This window comes from Ammospiza caudacuta, chromosome 12 (genome assembly GCF_027887145.1).
Source record: "Ammospiza caudacuta isolate bAmmCau1 chromosome 12, bAmmCau1.pri, whole genome shotgun sequence".
Classification (NCBI taxonomy): domain Eukaryota; kingdom Metazoa; phylum Chordata; class Aves; order Passeriformes; family Passerellidae; genus Ammospiza; species Ammospiza caudacuta.
The window spans coordinates 5,396,369-5,418,657 of NC_080604.1; the positions used below are offsets into that span (position 1 = coordinate 5,396,369).

Sequence of the window (22,289 nt, forward strand, 5' to 3'; positions counted from 1 at the left end):
CTTTTGTAACCTAAAAGAAATAACTTTTTGGAATGGTTCTCTACACAAGCTTTATTTTCTAAAACACAAGCCTTTTCTTTTGATATTTATGTGGGATTAATTCTAGTTTCTAAAACTACTTTTATCTCTTTGCTGCTGCATAAATGTATGATATGAAACATCTGAGACTCCTTCATTCCCTTCTGCTTTTTGTTAAGGTCCTGATAGAGGGTGTAAAAATAGTTTTTAAGCTAGTTTAATGTCAGTAATGATGATGGAGTTGTATTTATTCTGGGAACTAAAAGTATCCCAGAGGGAGGAGGGAGCAATCTCCTGGTTTCTTTGCTGCTTTGAGAACTGAAGGTGGTGCTACAGAAGAGTTGTGTAAAGCAAAGTCAATTCCAACTCAGCACCCTTGAAGGAGGGAGGAGGGTTCAGAGGTAGTGTTAGATCTAAAATAAGTGTCTTCATGTCCTAGACAGAAAATGTAGAACATTCTTCAAGATTCAGAATCACTAAAGAAGTACGTGAAATGAAATGCATAAACACCTCCAGATTTTTATGAAAAGTTGCAACTATTTCCAAGACTCAGTGAATGAAATCAGTTTAGGTCGCTGTTAGGGCCACCAGCTGCAAAATGAAGACAGCTGAAAAATGACCTAGTGATTGTATGAACATACTTCCATATGTTTCTGATTTATAATCAGAATTTTTTAAGGCTGAAGACATTACCTTTATTTCTTGCATTTCTGGAAGAGAAAAACTTTTATCAGTTACTATGTTATAAATGAATAAAGCACATTGCAAAAATCATGCATAATATTAAACAGAAATCAAACTATGGTTAACAAATAGAAATAACCAGAGTAACAGTGCTATTTACCCAGACCTCTCTGTTGAACACATGTTCTCCTGAGCTTTGCTGTGTGACATCAGTTACATCCTGAACCAAAAGCCAACCTACTGCAATTTATTACAATTTCTTAGAATTCCTTCCAGAATTGGCATTACTTCCTTATGACAATACCATCATTTGTTGAGAGCTGTTACTATGTCCACAGGGACATTTGAGTCAGGGCTCCAAGAATCATTTGCCTTATCCATATTTTACTTCAGTGTTCCAGGCATCTGTTCCTTGTGTTGTTCATAGCATCTGCTTTACTGCGTTCATGGCTCATCCTCACATTTATCTGCTTTCCTTGTGTTGTACTTGTAGAATAGGGGAATTGATTTTTTTTCCTCTGTGGATGATGAATTAATGCAATTAATTACAAGGTTGTGTTTCTATTTATTTTCCTTTTAAATTAGTTAGGTTGTTAGAAATATAAATTTTGGGCGAAACAGTTAAAACATTTAAAATGTTTGTATTTGTGGGATTCCATAAGCTGCAATAGTGTATGCGCAAATTGGCTTATAGCTGAATAGTTCATACTCTTGCAGCAGTATTGGAAAATGATAGTGAAATCTCTTCAATGTGTACTTTTTTGGTTAAAAATATAGTATATTGCCCTTTCCTGCTTTTCAGGTAGGAAATGCCTATGCTTATAGCTCACAATGATCAGGTTAGACAACAAAGAAGGAAATGGATTTGTATTGTAAAAGTGGAATGTGAATATGTTAAACTAAGGCAGAAAATGTGAACTGTAAAACATCTGTTTTTTCTAAAGGAGTTTCTGTGCTCACCCACATAACTTTTATTATCAAAGCATTGAAGCAAAGTGTAAAAAATATTTATCAGGAAAAAGCAAAGTATATTCCCACTTTTTTGAGGCTAAAGAAAGGAGTATAAACAGTTGAATTAAACTACTTCTATTTCTTTTCTTGTGATTTTTATAATAACTTCTGGTGGTTGGCACTTTACCGGTATTGTTCATGGAGATGCAGAGTTAAAACTCAGATCAAGCTTTGTTTCTGTATTTTCTGGCTGTGCTGTAAACAAACTCATTAAGCTGTTTCATTGTTAGGTTTTGCTGTTACTGATGAAATCAATAGCATGTTTAGTTCTTCGTTTATGAACCTATTTCCTGCTTTAAAAACACTGTATATTTTGTCAGTAGGTACCAGAGCAAACATGAAGCAGGTGTGTTTTACATTGTCTCAAGGCAGTGGTAGTGAGGAGCAGAACCAGCACATTACCATGGTTCAGGATAGTGACAACACAGAACTGGTGTGGAATTAATAATAAAGGTTAGTGCACAATATTCTGTGTGCAGCAGTGCCCATGAACAGATGCTTTGGGAAGACAGAGAACAGAACAATGATGTATGGTCCTTGTCTCTGTCCTGTCTTCAAATGTTCTTTCATTCCCCAGCTCTTTTCAGCTCAGCACTTTAGTCCCTACTGTGTTTCCTTAAGCAACCTTTAATGGGTGTCTTCCAAGGAACACAATTACTGTGTCTTTTCTCAACACCATGTCTGAAATTGCTGCTGCACCCACTGTGTCCTTGGGTACAGGGAACACATGAGCTTCATTTGGTGGCTCCTTCCCTGGTACTGGAGCAGATCCCAGACCCTTGCTGTCAGTCCAACCCATAATTTTGTGGGTATCTCCTGTACCCCCTCAACTATCTCTGTGCTGAGCCCTAGTGCATGCATTCCATGTTGTTGATATAGAAGCCAATCCTTACCTTGGGTGACCTTGCTCTAATAATTTCCAATCATGCCCTGTGTAATTCCACCAGCTACCTGAGCCTTAGGAAATCAATACTGCATTCAATGTCTGGGTGAGGCACAGATTTATGGCAGTGTCTGGGTGTCTCCTGTTTTCCATTTGTCTCTGCATACTCTCTACATGTGAGTTTCCTTTTTGTGACTCCTGGGTGCTGAGCCAGTTCTCACTGAACACCTTTTGCTACTGGAGCACTTCTGAGTCTTGCTCCCTGAGTGGTGTTGGTGAGGTCACCCTTCATTAGTTTTAATGTGGAACCAAGATCATAATTTCCATGCACTTCACTTCTCATTTACCTGTGATGAGCTCCCCTGGCTGTTTTAGCATCCTGAGGACTTTTGCAGCCATTCTCCAGCAACACTTAGCACTCAATGCTGGCATCTCACTTCTCAGCCTGGTTTGTCTATCTCTTGCTAGCATTTTAAATGGAATAAATCCCAGCACAGGCCCTCTGCAAAGTTCCCACCAGTGGGATTCCCTCCACAGCAAGAGCTGACCATTTATTCTTAAGCTGTTTCTCATATTTTATTAGAATTTTGTTCGTGATGTTGCTTTTAATCTGTGGCAATTTAATTTCCTTAATGACCTTTAGGAATTTTTGTAGGCTGTTTGGACCAGGATCTCCCTTTTCCATATCCTTCATGATTCCCTCAGAGAACTCCAAGATATTTGGAAGGCAAAAACATCATGGCTTTTACAGACAGCATCCCCTGTGTTACCAGAGCAAATTTCACTCAGCTAGATATCCATTAATCCAGTACTTTATTATAATTGTCATTTCTCTAAGGCTACCAAGTCTTTAGGTCTCTGTCCACTGTAAAAGCCTTTCTGAAATAAGTGTCCTATGTGCTACAGATTATGTGATAATATTCATTGAAAGAAAAGTGAATTATAATAGTTCTGCTTGTAATATAAATTTCATGTTCCACCTGAATGAGTCAAGTGTAATAAGACAGTTCTGAAGTTTTCAATAATTTCCAGTCTGACTCTGAGAAATGTATACATCAATATTTTGACTTCTACTTTAAAACTAAAGCCAAGCTTTTTTCATAAATGTCTTTAAAAAGCAAAAAGTTTGTGATAAAAGATGTAATATTCACTATAGCAGGATAGTGTTCTTTTATTTTTAAAGCTGAGCAAGCCTTTCAAAAAAGCCTCTTATTTTAGATTTGCATTTTGTGCACCATTCACTTAAAATCTGTAGTAGTTGAAAAGTTAATATACTACATGTATGTATTAAGAAAGCAATAAAGTTGTAGATATATCTAAATTCTTGTATATAGTGTACATAAATTATATTGAGTACTTAAGGAATGAATACATGTATATGTTCCTTTTTCAGAAACCCAGAGGTGTTTGAGTGATAAACATTAATAATAATTTTTTTAAAGCAGACATTCTGTAGCACTGTGAATTTGTGAGATGACCATAAAATAGTTTGCTATGAATGCTGGATCTGCTCAGAATGCAGATAAGAAAAAGGGGAAGGAGAGAGGAGCAGATTTCTCGATTTAGTTGACTGAAGATCCACAAATTAATAACAATAGAATAAATTTTGTACCCACAAATTCTTACAACCAGTTGTCCTTAAAGTATATATATATTCTTAATTTTTATATTCATAGCTTTACAGTTAATCTCTCTCTTAAAAAGAAGTAATTAAGTATTTTCATTTCCTAATATTTCAGTTGATACATCAGAAACCATAAATATTACTATGGGCCTAAAAAAGCCCTGAAATTCAAAGAGGAAAAAAATGAAACCTGCCTATATTCTAATAGAAATCTGATTATATTGTACTTGAAGTGTAGGACAACTACATAACATTATGCCAAGTTGATAGTATGATGTATGGATCTATCACTTGCAAAAATTTCATTTTGCTGTTGAAAATAGGGATTTTTTTTTTTCCTCACAGCTAGCAAAGCTTAATCAGGGAAAAAGTGCTGAAAAACTAAGTGATAAAAAAAGGCAATAAAGTGCTTTATAATGTTATCTTTCCCTGTAGTTATCTGGATCTGTTTCTAGGCATAAGATATAACAAAAGTTTGCATAGCTCAAAGTTTTCTTCAGGTTTCTTAAAGCAATGTTGATTGTCCTTTGAAGCAGAATACAGCTAACTGGGATAGATCAATAGTTAAATTAATAGTTAAAGTAGCCTGCAATGCTTTTCTTTGTAACTGTCCTACTTGATGAATAATTCTAAATGCAAAGATTCCGTTACATTTCTACAATGTCTTCTAAAATAACATGGGCTGAAGCATAGGGAAATTATAAATGCTAATGGTTCAGTTGTGTTAATGCAGATGCTTTTCCCTAGATCCCAGCAGCTTGGTGAAAGATTATTTATTGCCTGTGTTAGTAATAAGCTGAAATCTCCTTTGAAAGACTGTGATAGTTAAAGGACATCCAAAGAAGTGAATATTAGAATACAGCTTGGCAGGACACTTGAAACCTAATGTGGGGAAGGTTTGCAGCTCTGTATTTGTGATGTCCTTCTCCAGTTAGAAATTGGAAGAAGAAATATCTGGATTTCTGGGAGATATGGAGGAACCTTTTGGAAGTATTTTGAAATCTCAGTCTCTTGTCCTTTTCTCTAGTGCATCTTTTTGCTACTGCTGTTAGCAGTAGGATGTAGAGCTGGATGGATTTTGGGCCTTAATCACTTGTTCCTATTGAATTATGACACTGATTTATATTTTAGTCATTTTGCAATTGGATCACTTTAGAACAGAATTTCAAGTCAATTTTCATTCACTTTGGCTGCTTACCCAAAGGTGAGCCCATCATCAACCCAGGTCAGGTTATGTGTCAGACCTGTATCTAATGCTCAGGTGAGTGCTCTTTGTTCCTAGTATTGTTTTTTACTACACCAATAATAGGACATTTACCTACTTTAAACTCCTATCTCCACTTTATAGATTCATCTTGAATATCCCAAACTGCCCAGTTTTCTATCACAGATATGAATAACCCAGACTAACGAGAAGTTTCCATATATACCTATTAACACTGATTACTTCAGTGATAGTAAGGATGAAAATAGCTGTCCTCTGCTTCCTGATTTTCTTCGGTTTCTTGGTTCACCGTTTCCTGATTGTCTTCTGCTTCCTGGAATTCCTCTGGTGTCAGGAACCGCCGGAACACCGGTGTTCTGAGCTGGCTTGGCCTGCTGACAGTGACATTTTGCTCTCCATAATAAATGGTTCTGATGAGAGGGAAGCAGAAGAAGGCATAGGTGCTGATGGGGCTCGTGAGCTTGTTCTGGTCCACCCGTATGTAGGTCAGCTGCTTGATGTTCAGTGGGTCCAGAGTTGGGCACATCACGGTAACATTGATGTCTGTGAGGGAGTGAAAAATATGAATTAAAATGCAAAAAGTGGTTATGTTTTTCACTATTGCAAAGTGAAACTTATGTTTTAAAATCTAAAATGGAAAAAAAAATGGTTTTGTGGTGCACAGTAATATAACCCTTCTCTGTTTTAAATCATTTCTCAGCTGACAATGGTACCAGTTTGGGGGGTTGCAAAAGATAAGGTTGTGAGGTAAGGGATTTGTAATTACTCTTTTATGAGAATGAAATATTTTCATAATTCCTTTTTTCTGTATGTTTTTATCAGTTGCTAAAGCAGAAGCAATTAAAAAAATTACCTGTTACATGAAAAACTGGTATTAACTTTTACAAAGAACTGTGACTTAGAGGAAAGCTTCAAAAATTAAATCCTCTCTAATTTCAAATTGATCTCAATTGACTGAGGATGTGTTTATATTGCATCCCAGAGAATATAGGATGATATTCTCCCCACACTCCTTCCACAACCAATGCCAAAATCCACTAAGTTTATTGCTTTTTACAAAGTTTAACCATCAACCTACTTTCAATTTCATTGTCTTCAATGTACAAATGCTGCAAACTTCTTGGAATATAGAACACTTGTTTCAATTTGTTGTGTCCAAGATTAAGTTCTAGAAGGTTGGGTAGATTAAAGGTGTTGTGTGAAATGTCCTGCAGGTTATTGTGGGACATTCTTAGAGCAATGATGTGGGGGAGTCTGTGGAAATAATTTTCTGGAATATGAGAAATGGAGTTATTTTCAAGAGAAAGATGCCGAAGTGATGGTGGCAGGTCAGGAGGCATTGTCTGTAATTTGTTGTTGCATAAGTTGAGCTGCATTAAATTTTTCATGTTTGAGAAGGGTTTTTCTTTGAGTACTGAGTCATCCAGTAAGTTATTGCAAAGGTCAAGGGTGGTCACGTTGGGCAATCCTTCCAATGCGTTTGCAGGTAACCGGGAAATGTTATTGAAACCAAGGAGGAGCCTCTCCAGAGAGCTGGGCAGAGGGAATGGAAATTCTTCCAATTCATTGTGTTGTAAATGAAGTTGCACTAGGTGTGAAAGTTTGGCAAAAACACCGTGGTCAATCATATGAAATTTAATATTGTTGTAGCTGAGGTTAATTTCCCTTATGAAGGTAACATTAGTGAATGGTCCTGCAGGCACAGCTTCAATGTTGTTGTTTTGCAGGTAAAGTTGTTGGACGTGATTGGGGATGTTTGGTATTGTCTTGAGTTTCCTGTGATCACAGTACATGGATAAGGGAAAAGCTGGTGGACAGAAGCATTCCTTGGCACACTCAACTGGGAAAGGAAAACGAGCTTCAACTTGAGCATCTGGGTTAAAATAATATGGAACTTGATGATCTGGCTCCCCACCATATTCATCCTCAAAATCATAGTCTTCATACTGACAAAAGACCAAAGCAGCCCAGAGGAGGTGGAGGATCAATAGGTGGCTCAGAATCCTCATATTTAAATTGATATGTTGTGACCTGTTGATGAGAAGAAACATTAAGTTTTAGATAGTTGTAAAATAAATAGCACAGAAGTTTTAAGTAGCAGCAATATCTAATGGAGTTTGTAGAATAATGTCTTTTTTTGGCAACACTGTCTGTGACATTACTAGGAAACCCAAGTTCTGATCTGTACCTTCCACATTAAAAATTTACTGTCCTTGAAGGTTTACTGGTCTGACTTCAGGCAAGTCTGAAGTCAGCTGTCCACCTGTGCTCTGCTTGGTACTGAGGGGTACCATAACAGGATTGTTTCTATAAAAAGAATATTGAAGTAGATTACTTGGAAATATTGTATGTTATGTAAAGTAGAAAGCTATGTGGCTTTGCAAATTTTATGTTCTGTGGCATTTTATGGTGTTTTTCTATTTTGTACAAAACATAACTAACTTAGTACTGTGTTGAGGATGATGTGATTTTTCTGTTCCATCATTTATTTAAAGCCAGTGCAATTCAACCATCGTGCACTGCACATGGTATAAATCTTTAGTAGTAACTTACTTTGTGGTCTTCTTCTGCTTCTGTAATCATATGTTCTTTATAGCTGTGAACTAATTTACTTCCCAAATACCCTTCTCAGATGAAATCCTAATGTTGTGAAACGCAAATCATTTTGCAGGTCAAATTTCTGATGCTCAAAGCCAGTCTAACTTTTTAGAGCACTTTATGCAGTCAAAGGAATCATGTTATTTGGCAGAATGGGAGTTGTGAATCGTGTCAAGCTGTTCAATTTAAGCAGCAGTGAGTCAAAATGTTACACTGCAAGTCAAAGCACAGAAGTCATGGAAAAATTTAAGAGACTTTGCTCAGTATACCCTGAAGCAGAGAGAGAAAAGCAGTTATTCTCTTTATGTTTTTCATATATGTTCCATACCCAAGGGACTCTGTCAATATTTGTTTACTGAACACTCTCAGTAACAAAGGAGATGAGACAAGCAGTCATTTCTGGTGATTCCTAGTGGTGATTACCTAATGGGTGATGTATGCTATGAACTGAACAGCACAGAGAGAATTCTAAGGAGAAAAGTAGTAACAAACAATTGGAATTTGCTGCATCCTTGCAATTGTGCTCTGTGCCACAGCCTGTGTGTGCCAGTGGCTGGTGTCACCATGGGGCATTGCCTAACCTGCACATCTAACTTTGCATTTGAGTGCAGTTGAGTTTGATAACTGATGAAAACCTTAAACCAGGTCTGACTGGAGCCAGGATCTGCTCTCCAGGTAGGTCCTTTGCAAAGCCAGGGACTCCATATCCCTGCAGCAGTGTGGGATGTCTGAGCTAATTACCAATTAGCAGAGACACAGAGCAGCCTGGCACCACAGTGCTGCATAAATGCACTGTGCTGGGGTGGGAAGGAATTCTGTGCTTCAGGAGGAATTTGCTGGGTTTCACATTTCAGGCAGTGATATCAAAATATCTTCTAATCAGTCCAGTTGGTGTCTATCTAAAATCTATTTCTAACTCCCACAGCTGCCTTCTGGTTTTGTGGGACAGACCCCAGTCTGTCCCCCTTGCCTATTTCATGTTCTTTGTTTCCTTTTGATTCCTCCCTCTTCAGTTGCAGTCCAGAACTTGAGCTTCACCTTCTGGTTCTATTCTCTCATATCACAAAACTTCCAATTAATAATTTTTGTTCTTGATGCCACAATTGTCCTTAGAAACGAGGAAGGACAACTCAGGTAAATCTTCTCACTCTGAGGAATAAGGCCATTGTGGGATTGATCTACTTGCAATGTGAAGAGAGCTCCCATCAGATGAAATGACAAATAAAAAGTAATGTGTACCAAAGTCTCCCACAGGTTTAATGGAGAGGGAGGAGCTGGTTTTGGGGAGACATTTTGGTATTTTGGCTGTAGCTGTGTGTCTTACTGATAGAATAGTAACTGTCCTGCCAGGCTTGCAGGTGATGTCTCAGAGCACTGGGACACGGACACCTCTTCATGAAATATTTCTAAGAACTTAACTAGATTTAAAACACTCATGAAACTTGATAAAAGGAAATGCAGGTCAGAACACAATATGATAAAACATAATTACAAAGTTGAAAAACAATAGAAAAATCTTAAAAGCTTGATTCTTTACCATCTGTAATCAAGTCAGAGCTCAGTAATTGTATTTGCAAGCAGAAAACTAAATATTATATAACATGCATGAATCACTCTTCACTGAAACATAACACAATCAGTTCATTTTATTCCTGCTTACCAAGAAAACTTACTCTTTGGATGTCTGAGAAGTTCAAGTTGTAGAGGGCAGCAAGTTCTTGTGCTGGTGAAATCATCTAAGACATAGCCTACTCCAGCTGGAGGAACAAAAGGTTTGTCTAAGCCATATTTTGTGGGAAGGAGCCTTGTGGGAAGGCAACACAAAATAACAGCCTTGTGGCCTCACTTCTGATTTGCCAGTAAAATCTAAAAAACTGCTTTGTGCCACATCATCACTTGCTGTAGATGCTGTGTCATAAGGCTGTGAAGCAATTTCTCCTTTTGTTCAAATCCCTTCAATGTAATTGGCAAGATTCTTTCAGTTACTAACTCCCATTAAACAAAAAAAAAAAAAAAAAAAAAAGGAGAATAAGGCTTCAAAAATGATTACAGAGGTTATTAGTTCATTGTGTGGGTTCAGCTGCAGTGATTCACTTCTGTGAAGGGTTTGTCCTCTGAGGATGAAGTTAAGAAACAGTAAAAAAATTAACCTTACCAAAATCAAGGGGAAGCATGTGCTGTAAATAAGCTCTATAAACATCTTCCTTATTTTGCCCTCACAATGTCCATGTCCTGTCTCCTTCCTGCAAAGGATTTGTTCTATACAGTGCTGTTGGTGTGGTGGGGTTCAAGTTGAGCATTCACAGTAACTCTCCAACATCTTTTTTGCTAAGTTGCATAGACAGAGCATAAATCTTGTGCAAAGGGTAATTAGGACACGAAACATAAACCATTTTACTCAAGACAAATATTTATCTTAGGTTTTAAGAGGAATTAAAGAAAGAAGGTACAGTTATCTGCCTTTGCTGCTGTATGATACCTAAATACCTGTGATATATTAAAAAAATGGAGGAAATGGAATTTTTTTTTGTGATGTGGTTTAAGTGTATGATTTATCCAAAGCATTTCATTATGCTTTTGGCTTAGTAAGAGAATTACTTTATTTCAAAATCTGTTCACAAGGAAGAATCTGGTTCTTAAAAATTCTTCTTAAAAAGTGCCTTAGAAGTATCATAACTTTTTTTAAAATGCAGTGGTAAGTTTACATCTTTTGTCTTTGAGCTTCATGAAGCTGATGATTTGCTCAGCCTTTTCAAGTTTCTTCTCTAATATTGATGACAAGAATACATATAAGAAGGTAATTCATATGTAATTCTAACATTCAGAAAAGCACCATGACCAAATTGATATCGTAGGAGTTGGCAAAACTGGAAATAAACTAAAGCAGTCATGGTAAGAAATGCAGAATACAAGGGAGAGGTTGAAAGAGAGAAATTAAAACTCCCTAGTCCTTGAGTAATGGTGCCACAAATAGTTGAATTGTAGCACTAAATCAAAACCAGTAATTATTTTTTTCTTAAATAATTAATAGAATACATACACAGTGAGAGATGAAAAAAGCCCCACCAAGTTTTTTATGACCAGTTGGTAAAATGTTACTGGCTGCTACAAAGTTTGGCTGTTTTTTAAGCACAAGACAAAGAACATGGCACATATTTTTGGAAGCTTTGTTCTAATAACAGTTATAAGTAAAGCATACATAAAACTATTTTATCCAAAGATAAAAATTAGAGTTCTAATTTCATACCTGATATTTTTGTATTGTTTTCTACTACTGATTGTGTCCCAAAATCTCTTAAGCTCTTAGGAGATCTAAAATCTCATGCTGAATTTAAAAAGTCATGTTGGCAGGACAGAAGAGTCTGTCCTTTGAAAAGTTGTGGTGAAGCTCTTGATTTGAAGCACATTGAGCTTCAGAGGCTGATGCAGCTGTAGCCATGGAATATATTAAGATTCAGTTCCTGTTTTGTGGCAAGAGCTGTTTTGGAGACAAACAAGTCTATACTTTGTGATCTTGGTCAAATTGTGTGGTTTGGTCTTCATTTTCATTTATGGTGTGGCAGGAATTTCCTTACAAGGCAGATAATGAGGGGATTAAATTTAGCATCCTTCATGTAAGACTTCTTGTTTCAAAGGCTGTGAAAATTTATTGGGTTTCTGCATGTTTTGTTTTTTAGTTTTAAGAATGCTTTGGAAGGAATTATTTTTAATGTTGATTTGTAATTTCTTCATCATTTTATTCATGCAGTTGTGTTGCAAAGTGGGATGTATGGCAAGCTAGAAGTCTGAGTTGTCTTCAAGCTGTTTTATTTTCTTTAGCTAAACTTGGATGGATCCTTTACATCAATTAAAATCTTTGCAATTTCACCATCTCCATTAACTGTATTCAACTTATTAGACTTGTCAGCTTTTCCAATTTTATTCCTGAGCTGAAGACACAAGAAAGGCTATTCTATTATTTTATTAATTTAAGGGGTTTTAGCTAGTTGAGTATGGTCTACTGAACACATTTAAAATTCCCAGATTTTAGTCAAAATGTTCTTGGGATAAAGTAGAAAAGATCACCAGTGGCCATGAGGTGAGTGGCCCTGATAATAAGAAAGTATAAATTACTTTCAGTTATTTAGCCTTTTCCTTATATTCACTGTCTGACTGTAAAAGATTCTTAGGTTTCTTTGTGTTTGGTGGGTTTTCCTTGGTAAGTTATTTTTTCCTTTCCCTTTATAATAGTCCTTATAAAGTATAAAAGGGGAAAAAAAAGTGCATTTTGTTTATAAAGAGTTTAGGGAACTCAAATGAAGCCATGCTGAGGAAGTTAGGCCTGAGGTCTGTGTTGGACACATGATCTTAATAGAATTGCAAAAGTCTGGGCCTGTTATCAGATGTCTGAAAAGGCCTCAAGCTCAGAATGTAAAAGTCTTCAGTTGACAATTTTGAAGGAATTCTGTGGTTTAGATAAGAATTGGTGATGTTTGTTGCTGTGAGTGAGGGCCCAGTAAAAAAGGCAGTGCACAGTCAGATATAACCAGGAACTGAGGGCTGTAATTTGGTTCCTTGTAAAGCCTGTGGGTAGCAAACAGCTGGAGGCAATGTCACTGAGGCTGGGCTGCACTTCAGTCACACTGTAGGCACAGGAGCTCTTGGCATCCCAATTTTCAGGCCTTAACTGGCAGCCCAGCTCTGCTGTCAGCAGCCACTGCAGCCTCTGGGAATTCCAGAGGCGCTTCTTACCTGTGCTTGCCTTCAGCAGAGCTGGCTGAACATTGTAGTGGCTGCTGGATTTATTCACCCTGTGCCAGAACCCCTCTGAAAAGTCAGACTGCAGTGTAGAGCTCAGCAAATTGAGATGCTGAAGGTGTTGTTCTTGCAGAGCCTCCAGCCCAGCCCGAGCCCTCCCAGGCTTTGGTGGTGCTCTGCTCTTCATGGAATGGAAATTCCAGAGAAGTGTCCCTGTGGGAAAGTGTGTTTTTAAAGGTTATGGAAAAGGGGCCATCAAATCATATCAACAGAGCTGAGACAAGGCCTGATCTGTTTAAAAAAGTCAAGGAGGACAGAGCTGTGCCCTGTGTGGTGCTTTCTGTTGCCTCTGACCTGAACCTTGTTGTGTGGTCCCTATTTATTTCCCATTTAGTAGGTGGTATTATGAGATCCAAACTCTGGCAATCCACATCTTGTGCAGCCTGTTTTCAATGTTTTGCTTTGTTTTGCTAAGAGCTCCTGGGAAGAACATGTTGAGCAACTTAAAACAGTTGAGCTTATTGACCTTGTAGCATGGGAATTAATTATAATCTCATAGGAAATTATTGAGTAACTTCTACTAATGAAGAGTGATACACTGAATTTTAGGGCTGAATTCACTGGAAGCATCTCTGCATCTAGAAACAATACATTAGGAGCTCTGATCTCATTAGAGATTGGTTACACGTGGGCATGAACATGTGCAAGGAACAATTGGTACTGCAAAAGCAAAGTATCAAATTTCCTGGCATGTTCAAATTTATAATATGTGAGGTTTTCTGTATGACAATTTCAGTTTATGGTAGTGGACAGTTGACTTTGAAGGACTGACAGAAGAAGAGGGATGTAACATTTTTCTGAATATATTGCTGGATTAGAACTCTTAGAAGGATTTAATAGTGTATTGGGAGAGGTTATGGTTTTTTGAAATAGATTTTACTTTCTACAGAAGAGGCTTCTAAATAGGGTTGTAGTGTACTCATCATGTTTCTACTAACACAGTAACAAGTAGTCATAAACAATTTACACTGGAATAATAAAACAAGCTGAAAATTGATGTAAGCAATATTATCTGTAGCAAACAGTGTCTGGTTACTCTAAAATACCCTGAACTGTATGAAATTATAAATATCTGCTGAGGAGAGTTGCTGTTGTCAGCTGACACTTGTGTTTCTAGTAATTGAGTACCTTGTTTAATAAATATGCCTTGTGTTATACTCTGTATTTTTATACAGCCTGCTTTGGTTGTTCCAAGATGACTTTGGGCTGTGTTTTCCTCCCATGTGGAGTTCTGGGAATATTTGTCTGGTTTTGCAACCACTGTTTACTGGTGCAGGTATATTCATTTTCTGCAGTATTAGCAGTTGGACCTCAAACTTTAACAGAGTCTTTAGTTTGTCTGATTTGTGTCTTATATAAAATCATATCAGTGATCACAGTATATGACAGGGGTCTTGCACTCACAAATAAACATTTTAAATAAAAGAACACAGTGTTCTGGAAGGGAAGAAAGTGAGGAAGGTAACGGAGCTGTGTCTATTCCAAAGCAGGCACTTCTTATTTATTTTGAGCAGAACTGGTGACTTAGTGCCCTAAACTGGTAAATGTCTACAAGAGATCATGTGAATTCTACCATAATAATTTATATTTATACCTTACTCATTAGCTTGCTTCATTCATTTATGGCTAAGGACTTCCTGCAGTTTTGGTTAAAGAGTTAGAAAATGTGCTTGCAACTTCAGATTGTTCTCAGGTTTGTATCCAGTCTGAAAATCATATGTTTATAAGGGTTTTTTAGGCACTTCCAGGCAAGGATAAAGGATAGTTGTCTAAGTTATTTGCCAAAGCATTCCTGAATGATCATGAGTAGGAAAATGTTTTGCATTAGCAGAAATTTTCCCCTTGTACGTGATGGAAAGTGCTTCCTATTTACTCTTTGGAGTGTGTTTAAAAGTGATGGTCTTTGATTTTACAATGACTACAGAATGTGTTTCTTTTCTTAAATACCTATTGCTCTAGAAATATTCTAACAAATACAACTGTCCTGCCTGGTGGTGCAGAGGGTTCTGCCAGGAGCTGCTCAGCTCTCTCCTATAGTCTGGAAATGGAACATCGGCTGTAAAATGGTTCTTAATTTTTATTATCCCTTTTTTCTTAAAGAGAATAAATCCTCTCCTTTTAGCAGAAACCTTATAAAGCTGGCACCACATTGCCTTTGTGGCCTGCAGTGCAGTTCTAATGCAGCCAGAATCTGTGACTTGGAAGCTTTCACAGAAACACCAGGTGTTATTACACATCATTCTGTACCCTGGCAAATTGTCTTATAAGGAAAGATATAATCTCTCTACTCTTGATTTCCTTTGCTTACTCTCCATTTTGATCTCCATTTTGCTTGGGCTTTCTTTAATATTAATGGTCCTTTGGAAGCAATGCTTGTGCTTCACATATAAAATAAATGTGTGTTTTGATTTATGGGATTTAATCAAATCAAAAGGGTTTCTCTGTGGTTTGAGTATTTTGTGAGTCACAGCTCCTCCTTGGCAGAGCTCTGGGGGGGTCTTATTTTGATCCAATCACTCTGGCTGGAAGTTGTTTCTTCTCTTACCTGTTGTGGGATCCTTAAAAGGCCTTATTGGGAAGGCTTGAGCAAGGCTCACACTTAAACCAGCACTCAGAGAATCACAGAATGATGAAAGCACATCCAGCTCCAGCCCCTGCCATGGGCAGGGACCATCCCCTATCCCAGGCTCCTTCTCAAGCCTTGTCCAACCTGGCCTTGGCCGCTGCCAGGGATGGGGCAGCCACAGCTGCTCTTTCCATTTCATTAAGGAGGAAAAGTTGATCTGGACATTATAGATTTTCCATAGTAATCTGGCAAGTGTGTCCTTGTTCTGTCTTGCTTCCAACACTTTCTCTTGCCTTTCCTATTGCTTTTTGAAGAGTGGAGTAAATGCCTAAAGCTGTTTGTAGCCAAAATATAAGCATCCATGATGTTTTTGTTCTAAAAAAAATCAATTATGAAAAACATATTAATTGGGTCTTAGTAAGGGAATGGCATGAAATCAGTGCTTTGAGTGATTAAACTTTAACAGGACTGAGCTGATAGTAGTAGTTCCCTTTAAAAATGTCACTTTTAATGCAAGATAGCTGTCCAGATCTCCCTTCACATCTTTGCCAAACACTTGGCTTAATGCTGAAACTTCTAAATAAGTCTGTGTGTTGTGAAAGCAGCCCCAGAATGGGGACTGGGATAGTTGTTTTGAGCTGCTAATGACTGAAGTAGATACTGGGTTTAGCCATGGTGAGATGTTTGAGGGGAAAGGTGCCTTTTAGAAGGACAGAGCAGTGCCTTTACAAAGCAGCTGCACATCTGACAGATGTGTTTTCCATGCTCACATTTTCTCCTCTTCTCAGGTTCCTGTGCATTCTGCTTTTGGGAGGGAACTATTCAAGTGGGAAGCATACATTACCCTTTCTGTCCCAAGCACAAGGCACTAGAAGTAGTATGAATCCATAAAACACAGTGTTGCTAAGGCAAAGCATTCCTGAAACAGGAGTAATAAAATATTGCCTTACACATGTGTGCTCCAATGGAACGCGCTCAAGGAAAACAGCACCAAGAGTTGTAGTTAGTTTATGGTAAGAAACATTTTATATTTTTAAAATACTCACTTTGTTTGTGACTTTCGTATAAATAATGATAAAAGGGCTTTTATAAAGCGTGACTACTTTTTTTCTTCCATCTATTAGAGGGAAGCAATAAGAAGGATATTGAAGATTGGGTTTAGATCAGACTTACTTTTCTGAAATAAAAAAATTGTGGGTTTATAAATGCTCATTGTTAACTGTGGTCCTGACAGGGGAAACAAGGGATCTCTTGGCATGCTGGTTAAGAAAGTGCTTTTGGGGTCTGGTGTGATAATGGTGGTGAGAGGTTTGAAGTGTTTTCTTCCGTGTGGCATCACAACAGATTTTATCTTCATATCAAACATCTCAAATTTCCAGGCCACTGTACAGGAGCATAGTTTGTCAGAGAGATCATTAACTGCCCAGGTTAGGTAGGTGCTTGCATGGAAAATGGCTTCTAAAAGTGCCCTGATTCTTTCATCTCAAAATTCATCCTATTACATGATGATCCTGCTGGTTCCTATTAAAGGACAGCATTATGCAGCCAGGGACTATGGGGGTAAAATATTCTACTTTTGTACTGACACTTAGTTTTGCTGTTTTTCTGAAAGTTATCTGACTTTCTTTTTCTATGTTAGTAATTTTTTAATGGAGTTAAGTCAAAAGGCTTTTTCCTTGCAAAATCTAGTATCTGAGGAAATATAAGATACCAGTAATATTAATTTAAAGGAGGGTAACATCTAAATAAAAACTGAATGTATTAGCTTAAACTATAAATGAAAAATATGCATTCCAAAAAGCCAAGCTTTCCTGAAGTTATTAATTTGTAGGTATTAATCACTAAATTTTTCTAAAGCAAGTAATAATTAAGCTGCATCACAATATTGCTGCTGGAGAAATGAGTATAGACAATTGCTTTTATTATTCTTGCAGAATACTAGATGATTCTGTCATTTCCTGAATCTGGACATCTTCTTATGAGATTAATACAAAAGTGTTTTCTTCATGCTTAAAATTAGGCCCTTTTTACCAACTGGTAACTCCCTCATTCAGTCTGTTCCTTGTTTTGCCCTGGAGAATAGAAAGGAGATAAGATAGAGCTGACAGAAGGATAATAATGGTGACTGGATGTTCTTGGTGGCCTAAATAAGATATAAATTTTGGTAAAATGCTATCTTTTAGAACGGCAGGCCAGTTGGGGTTTTTTTCCACAAATGAGTTAAAGTGTTCTGTGAAGAGTGTTTCTGGAAGAAAAATATTTTCATTGGTCTTTATGTTTAAACAGCTTTTGGAAATAACACCAGCTGAAGAATTAAGAGGCAAGTCTATGCTTGTGTCTGTGACTTGCTCCTTCTCTGTCCCGCTGGAAATTTTCCATCCTCTGGCAGCCTGACAGCTGAGATTTTTTCCATTCTTAGCAGAGACTGTAACACTGTAATAGTTCCTGCAAATGTAATTGTGAGGAGAAACTGTTGATTGCAGTGTTTCTGCCTGATTCTGATAGAAACCTTTGTGCAGGTGCTGGGTAGCACAGGTGGGATGAACCAGGTGTGTGAATCACTTCTCCAGGGGGTCTTTGTTTATCTGCTTACTCTGGTGCATCCAGGCTTGTTCAATTCCCTGCTGCACAGGGAGTGTGGGCAAAGCTTGGCTGCCTGTGGAAATGTGTGAGATTCTCATCAAAACTGAGTCCCCAGTGCTGCTCTGCCAGAAATCTCATTTTGTCACATTGAAATTGTCACATTTCCCCTGGACAGGGATTTGGGACAGGAAAGTGTTCATGCATAGGAGAACCTGGCTGTGTGGGGTTCCCACTGCAACCTCAGCAGCCCAGTGGTTAAATGCAGAGCCTGACTGTTCACTTGGGTAGGAATGTTCACATTTTCTGTGAAAATCTGCAGCAAGGCTGTCTGCAGCAGGGCAGCATGTTCCATTGCGCCAATCTTTTACTGGCTCACATGGGCTTTGAGAAACATCCCAACTCACTTCAAAATATTGATTAGTTTTGGAAATCTCTTTAATATCATGCAAGTCTGGTTTTGTTTATTTCATACATAACCTTGTCTTCCATCTCACATGATTCACTGAGTATGGAGGGTAAATCTTGCATTTATCTTAGCAGATAATTTAGACCGTGGTATGTGATACGTGGCATTTGGAATTCAAGTCAGATTTTCATTTACTCCAGAACTTTTCCATATGTTTCCTATTAGCAGCTTTGTTCTCAAGTCTCTGGTCTCCCCAGAAAGGAGGGAAAAAGTCCCAACACAAGCCCAAGAAGCAATGTTAAATTCTAAACATAGAGAATGAGGAAAAATAATAGAGCCTTCAGAACACAATTTCATTATTTTTAGTTTAGTACTGCTTTTATTATCATGCTGCTGTTAAATTCTCATCAAAATGAAATGAAAATATTAATATTTATTTGGTCTGTTGCAGTGTACCATAGTTTTTCTGGATAAATAGTGCAATATTTTAAATGGCAATGGAATGAATATGGAGTATCTTCAAGAGATAACAGCAGTTTCTTTTTAGGACATGGTAAATGATTTTTGAGATTATAGTAAATTATTCTGAAGTTGCTTAACAGTGAAGTCATATCTGATTTTCTATGCACAACCTGGTTTAGGTACCTGAGATTTTGCTGCTTTAGCAAACAGATATGAAGGGTTAAAAATTGCACTTCTTAGTTTACATTTTTCAACTGCTCTGGTCTGAGTCATTTCACTCACTTTTGAAAAATGCAGGTGCAGGAATTCCTAATGGGATACTCATGAAACATTCTGGAAATTTCCATTCTGTTTAAAATAGCCAAACTTTCCCTTCTTGATTTTTTTTTTTTAAAGAAAATAACCTTTTATCTTTGTCACTTATTTCACTCAGTATCTTTTAATCCTTACTACCAATTATAACCAATTTTGACACAGGATAGAGAGAAATATTTATGTGCTTGTTATTAATTTGTGGAAAATAGCAGCTGGGCAGAGGAAAGTGCTCCAGAGAGGTCCTTCAGCTGGGAAGGGACAGTTCCAAATCCTGCTTAGGAGCAGATGGAAGGCAGGAGAGGACAGAGCTGTGAGTGACCCCTTGGCACACACAGCTCTGGCCTTCGGCAGCACAGAGGTGCTGTGGTGTGAGCTGGAGAGCAGCTGCAGGGACTGAGGCTTGCACCACTCAAATCCATAGGACTCCAGACAAACGATAACTTAGTGACAGCCACACTGGGAATGAGGAGTTGTCCTTATTCCTTTAAAGCAGCCCAGGATACTGGGAGTGTGAAAAATGCCAATCACTTGCTTTTACAATTTTAAAAGTTTAATAGTAATAAAATGGTTATATAAATAGTAATACAATAAGAGTAATAATAATTTGGACAATTTGAATTAGGACAATATGAGACAATAGAGACAAAGAGTTACAGACATCCAGGTACCTTTTCTGGGCAGCATGAGCCTGAGAAAGGACCCCCATTAACAGAGGATTAACCCTTAAAAACAACAGCCTTTTGCATATTCATACATTTCATATGTGATGCATAAATTCCATTCAAATACAGGATTCTATCTGTTCAGTGTCAGCTTCTTCCTTTTAATCATAACAGCACCCTTGAGATGGGAAGTTTGTTTCTTTGACAAAAGGACAGTAAATTCTCTTTCTCTGAAAGATTTAAGTGTCTTGGGGCTGCTATCTGGTGTGAGTCCCTCATTCCTTTCTTAAAAAAATCCCACTAACACAGTTCTTATTTTAACTACAAAAGTTACCTTTTAACTACAAGACTACATTTGTCATATTATTAAAATGTTAATACAGCACTACTGATCAATACATCAAAATACATATGGTAAATATCTGCATAGAGACATACAATATACACTTTTCACAGGGAGCCATCCTTCCACAAGGACACATTGCTGGCTCATGTTCAGTTTGTCCAGCGGGACCCACAGATCCTTTCCTGAAAAGCTGCTGTCCAGGTCAGCCATCAGCCACCAGTGCAGGGGGTTATTCCTCACCAGGGACAAGATTTTGGGCTTCCCTAAACTGAACTACACTGCTGGCCATTTCTCCAGCAGCATAACCCCAGAGAGTCACGTATCAGTCAGCAGTGACCTTGTGAGGGTGCTCTGCCCTGTCAGGCAGATGGATGATGGAGCCTGGGAGCAGAGCTGGAGCCAGCACTGACCCCTGGCACTTCCTGACCTCCAGCTGGAATTCACCTCGTGCCTCTCTGTGCTCGCTGCCCTCCAGCCCATGTCTGTCCACCTCACTGCCTGCTCATCCACCCAAACTTCACTGTGCCTTTAGGAATTTGCAACTCTTTGTTCTTAAGACCAGGCAGTGAGATCCAAAAGCTGTGCTCCTTTTCTGTCCATCCTTCCTGACACTTCTAGCCAGCTTGTCTGATACACTGAATTCCTGCAGGCTTCATCCTGGGCAGAGTAGGAAGACACTATTAATACTGGAAAAAGGAAATAAAATAAACCTTCACCTTCTTTAACTCAGTCTAGCAGCAGGAGAAAGCACCTGGATCATAGGAAAGAAAATTTGTTTTATTGAAGGTATGTTTTGATTTATATTGTGTATATTTGCCACAGCTAATGGTGGAAGTTGAAATAATGATTTAGTAGTATCTTCTTTAAGCTTTTGTACCTTATGAAGTTTGCTTCTCTTTGTCTACTAATGCTGCAATAGTCTTTGTATTGCTGTGTTTGAAGTGCTGCATTAAGAAGGTTGATATTGGGAAAAGGGATGGGGAGAAGACTTGGAAAAATGAGACTATTTCATCCCTTGGTAATTTAAGGGTAGAATAGGGTTTAGCAGCAGTACTTTAGTACTCAAACGGGCCCCTCTACTTAATCAATGTTTGTGAGGTTTACTGGGCTCTTCCAGTGCTCTGACAGTCTTTGTCATTCATTCTTTAGAATGATTTTTCCTTCTATTCCTAGCAGCAGGCTGCCACCCTCTGGTGAAATTTGTTAACTGTTGTGTAGGGACCTGGCAGATTTTCAGAGTAGAGAAGTCCTTTAAAGTTTGAAAATCTTAGATGGAATAAATTTTTTTTTTAATTAGACAAATGTAGATAGTTGTACAAGGAATAAGTAATGAGAAGGATTTATATCAAGTTTCTCTTTCTCCCTTTCCTTTTCCAGTAACATTTGTAGAGAATGTAAATGTGGAATTGATTTCTTGACAGATTTTCTTCCTATCTGCCAATACTGAAATGCCTTGTTCTGTGGGAAGATCGTTGAACACCAGTGTGGTATCATCAGTTAATTAATATTCTGTTAATTACATTTTTGTCCATGTTCAGAAACCATGGCTGAAACTGTGTAAGGTGCATTTTATATCATAATGCTTGTGTGCCTGACAAATCCACCTGTCTGTGTTAAAGCAGGCCAAAGATGCAAGGTGTGGAAGTTATTAATTATTATTACCACAAATGCCAGCTGAAGAATGATATCTGAAAATAGTAGAGGGTCATTGAGCATAGTCTTTTTTCCTTTTAAGTGAAAGGCATCCTATCAATTTGAGGTGATCTAGGAAATTAATTAAAAATAAAATCTACAGGAAATTGTTACAATGAACCATTTGATGCTTCCCTGTTGTAATGCAAAATTTTCAGTGGTTTTTAAGTCACAGATGAAGTTTTTTTAAGCTTCTAAGCTGGCTGAATTTGCCCAGAAGATAGTGCAAACCTAAGCAGTTGATAAAATCGTTTGGAGATTATTTATTAAGAGTGAGGGTAGAGGTAGTTTCTTCAAAAGTAGTGCTGCAGCTATTTCTGTGAATGTTCTATGAATCTATGGGTGCTGACTGGAGAAAGAGGTTTCTAAGTCTGGATGCACAGCCAGAGGAAGGAGTGAGAAGGCAAGAGAGTTTTT

General features: G+C 37.8%; 2 protein-coding genes across 4 annotated transcripts in view; one reads left to right on the forward strand and one right to left on the reverse strand.

The window, feature by feature from the left end:
- The window catches only part of CENPP (centromere protein P), a 114,527-nt gene that overhangs the window by 28,846 nt on the left and 63,392 nt on the right, over window positions 1-22,289 (forward strand). The window lies entirely within an intron of this gene.
- On the reverse strand, window positions 752-9,895 carry OMD (osteomodulin). Its single transcript, XM_058812772.1, has 3 exons — window positions 9,717-9,895; window positions 6,524-7,476; window positions 752-5,988 (listed from the first exon to the last, which is right to left on the reverse strand). The coding sequence occupies exons 2-3, from the start codon at window positions 7,452-7,454 to the stop codon at window positions 5,669-5,671; spliced, it is 1,251 nt and encodes a 416-aa protein (XP_058668755.1). The 5' UTR covers window positions 7,455-7,476; window positions 9,717-9,895; the 3' UTR covers window positions 752-5,668.